Source organism: Bison bison, unplaced genomic scaffold (genome assembly GCF_000754665.1).
Source record: "Bison bison bison isolate TAMUID 2011002044 unplaced genomic scaffold, Bison_UMD1.0 scf7180017864261, whole genome shotgun sequence".
Classification (NCBI taxonomy): Eukaryota; Metazoa; Chordata; class Mammalia; order Artiodactyla; family Bovidae; genus Bison; species Bison bison.
In genome coordinates this window covers 19,673-23,677 of record NW_011494833.1, presented here as the reverse complement: position 1 = coordinate 23,677, position 4,005 = coordinate 19,673, and the positions used below count along the sequence as shown (strand labels likewise).

The following is a 4,005-nucleotide window of genomic DNA, read 5'->3' as shown; positions in this document are numbered from 1 at the left end:
CTTTCAGAGCATTGATAATTAGCAGAGGTGATCACAACATCCTTGACTTGTCCCTGACTTTAATGAGACCACTTGTAACACATCACTATTCAGTGCGATGTTTGGCCCTTGGCTTGAAATAGATGTTTCTAACTCTGTTTCAAAGCTGTCTTTTTTGCTTTTAAAGAGTTTTTAGCAGGAAGATGTTCAGTTCTATCCAGTGAAGTGGGAGACAGAGGATGAGATGGTCAGGTTGCATCACAGACTCAATGGACATGAGTTTGAGCAAACTCCAGGAGATACTAAAGGACAGGGAAGCCTGGGGTGCTGCAGTTCATGGGGTTGCAAAGAGTAAGACACAACTTAGCAACAGAACAACAATAACAACAGCGGGAAGATGTTGCATTCTATCCAGTCTCTTCTTCAGCATCAAGTCAAGAAGACCACACATGGAGTGGATTGTAGGAGGCCATGATTCTCCTGCCCTGGCCTGTAACTGCCCCCTTTGCCACATTACTTTGCAACATTTCCTGTAAAGAGGCATGGCATATTTCTACAGCTTCTGGGCTGGCCTTGTGACTTGGCTTGGCCAACAGAAAGAGGCAAAGTGACAAGCTTCCAGGGCCTTGAGAGCATTGCTCTCTGGCCACTTCCCTGTGAACTAGCCCAGGCCAGCCTGCTGGAGGACAAGACTCCCATCATTATCCCTGCCAACAGCCAGCTTGTCCATCATGAACCATGGCTACCCTTGAGCAGCCAACCTCAGCTAACCCACCAGCTGACTGTGGATGCAGGAGTGTCCCCACTGGAGATCGACCACACATCAGGCCCCAATCAGCCCCCCGACCCACAGCCTGATGAGAGATAATGGGTGGCTGTTTGCAGCCACTAAGTTCTGGGTGGTTCACTGTGCAACAGTAGATAACCACACAATGGCTGTTCTCCTTTGGCCTGTTGAACATGAACTGATGTTTACTGTTGTGTCCTGGAAATCAGAGAATGAGTCTGTACGTGTGATTGGGCCCAATTTTTTGACATGCTGCCGAGTTGCCCAAAACTCAGCAAATGTGACCAGGCACTCTTTATCAGAATTGGCTGAGACTTTATAAAATCGAAGGCTCATTTTGTCTTATTGCTTCAAAAAATGATGCTACTGGGATTTCCCTGATGCTCCAGTGGCTAAGACCCCATGCTCCCAATGCAAAGGGCCTGGGTTTGATCCCTGCTCAGGGAATTAGATTCCACGTGCCACGACTAAAGATCCCACGTGCTGCAACTAAAAGATCCAGCGCAATGCAGCTGAGACCCAGCGTGGCCAAATAAGTAACTATTTAAAAACTGGTGCTAAGACCCAAGTGGCCAAATTAGTAACTATTTAAAAACTGGTGCTAAGACCCAGCGTGGCCAAATAAGTAACTATTTAAAAACTGGTGCTAAGACCCAGCGTGGCCAAATTAGTAAATATTTTAAAACTGGTGCTAAGACCCAGCGTGGCCAAATAAATAAATATTTAAAAACTGGTGCTGGAGCCAATTTGTGGGGGAGGATGGGGTGTGCTCCCTGGGTTGCCCAGCATGCTGGGTTCCAGGTGTGCGATGCTTAGAGGAGAATGAGTGTGATCTCCAGAGTGAGGACACAGTGGCTGACACCCAGAGGTCTTAGGCCCCATAGACACAGCCAGCTGAGGCCACTTTCTGAGTGGGGAGGAGAGAGGGGGGCTAGCGACAGTTGATACCGTCCCATAGTCCGTCACAAAGTCTAAGTCGAAAGAAGCTCCCAGAATACTGCTGTCCCTGGGGTTTTGCTGTGGTAGTTTTAAATTATGTCCTCAAGTTTTGGGGTGTTCCTCTGCTCAGAAGGGAACCCAATCTCCCTCCCCTTGAGTATGGACCGAGCTTAGTGACTCGCTTCTAATGAATAGAATAAGGTAGAAATGACAGCATGTAACTACTGAAAAGAGGGCCGTCAGAGACATTTCAGACTCTTCCTCACTCTCTCTCGGACTTCCTGCCCTGGGCAAAGCCAGCTGCCATGTTGTGAAGACACTTAAGCAGCCTGAGGAGAGGTCCGTGTGGGGAGGAGCTGAGGCTCCGCCAACAGCCGTGTGAGTGTGCCATCTTGCAGGCTGATCTTCCAGCCCCAGAACCACCTTCAGAAACCTGCAGCCCTACATGACATCTTGACAATAACCTCACGAGGGACTCCCAAGCCAGAATCACACAGCTAAGCCATTTCTGAATTTCTGACCCCACCGAAAGAACCTGAGATAATAAATACACGTTATTTTAAGCCACTAGGTTCTGAGGTTGTTTGTTACACAGTGCAAGCTAACTAATATACTTCTTATGGTGGCTCTGGGTGGTGAGTTCATCCATGTCAACTTGTTCTCTTTCATGGACTCAAGGTTCTGGCACAGTTTTCTCTGCTCTAAGATCCCACTGGCACAGATGTCTTAGTTTACTGGATACCCTACTTAAAACGTATGCCAACTCTTTGCTTGATAAAGAGTGAGTTTTGGTTTCTGAGACTGGTGTTGTACCTGAGAAGCAGGTCTCTGACCAAGGCTCTTCTATGGACCTCTGCAGGAGAAGACCCCGGAAGCTGCCTGACATCTGTCCTAACCACCCTGCTGTTGGACTCTCACCCTTGTGTAGGGTTTGGCGGCAAGCTCAACACAGGATACCCCGTGTAGACAGAAGCCATGTCATGGATAATTCCATGGTGGGATTACGTGGTTGGTGAGAATGCCGAGGTAGATTGAAGCAGGGGTGGGTTCCAGCACTGCCCTCTCCTGATGTCTTCAGACCATCTCGTGGGAGCTTCACACACGTGCCAGAGACAGGCACACAGGATGCCTTTTTGGTAATGAAGCACTTGCACGCGGCCAGCACCCAGGAGCCCCCTTCCTGACCCCCAAGGGGAAACCACTACCCCGATTCTTGTCTGCTCACAACGCTTCACTCACCTATTTCACTCACCTGTCCACCTGGACGCCAAACTTGCCTCCAAACCCCCAGATGGAGTCAACCTGCAAGCAGTGCTTGGAAAGCTTTGACTGGTGTTCATGGCCGACAGCTGACTGGAACAGGGGCAAAGTGAAGCATCAGACGCCCACCAGCATTGCCACACTAGACCCGATGCCCCACCCTGAGGCAGCCTGCACTTCTGCTCAGTGTGGGTGATGCAAACAAAATCACTCAACGTGGAAGCTGGCCCAGAGGGAGGTAACTCCAGGGGGCATCGCAACACCAGGGCCCCCAGTCAGGTGTTCCTGAACCCTCTCCACACCAGGCTCCCCAGAAGTCTCCCAAGAACCCCAGCCATAGAGGGCCTTCTGAGGTGCCTGAGCATGAAGAAACAGGAGGCCAGCCCCCAACCAGAACCACAGAGCCAGCAGCCTGCCAACGGCTCCTAAGCCCACTTCCAGGAAGACTGCTGGCAGTGATCACCCTCTTCAGGTGGGACACTGTCAAAGCATGTGACCCAGGAATCAGGGCACAAACTGGAACACAGATGCCATGCTTCAGGCACACCCCACATTCAGTGTCAACACCTGCCACACATCCAGCCCGTCCAGGTGTGCAGTGGGGCCTGCCACCGCCTCATCATCCCCCAGTCAGGGAAGTGGGTCTGGTGACTTCCCAAGGCCACATTCTGACTGAGCAGTCCACCCCGAGCTTTGCGCTGTGTAGTCAGCAAGCCATGGCCCATGCCCACATCCAGCACCGAGATTCTTTGTAAATAAAGCTTTCTGGAACATACAGATGTTTCTGAACATGTGTTCATTTACAGAAAATCGATGCCTAACTTTGTGTCAAGACACTACAGCTAGTTCAGGAGCCAACCGAGACCCTGTGATGTCCAGGAAGCTAAAAATATTTATACCCCGAACTCTGAGCGGCCCCGTGCAGCTCTAGTCACCGAGGCCCGACCCTTAGAGGAAGGCACCAGGCTCCCTCGGCAGAATGGAGAGTGGTCACGGACCTCTCTGTGGACACTGAGGACACAGGACAGATGACTGACGCA

General features: G+C 50.8%; 1 protein-coding gene across 1 annotated transcript in view; it reads left to right on the top strand.

Annotated features, from left to right (window-relative positions):
* The window catches only part of LOC104994591 (liprin-alpha-1-like), a 35,103-nt gene extending 34,256 nt beyond the window's left edge, over positions 1 to 847 (top strand). Inside the window, 1 exon segment of the mRNA XM_010848220.1 lies at positions 645 to 847. Coding sequence (XP_010846522.1) covers positions 645 to 847 — 203 coding nt within the window.
* The last annotated feature ends 3,158 nt before the right edge of the window (positions 848 to 4,005 follow it).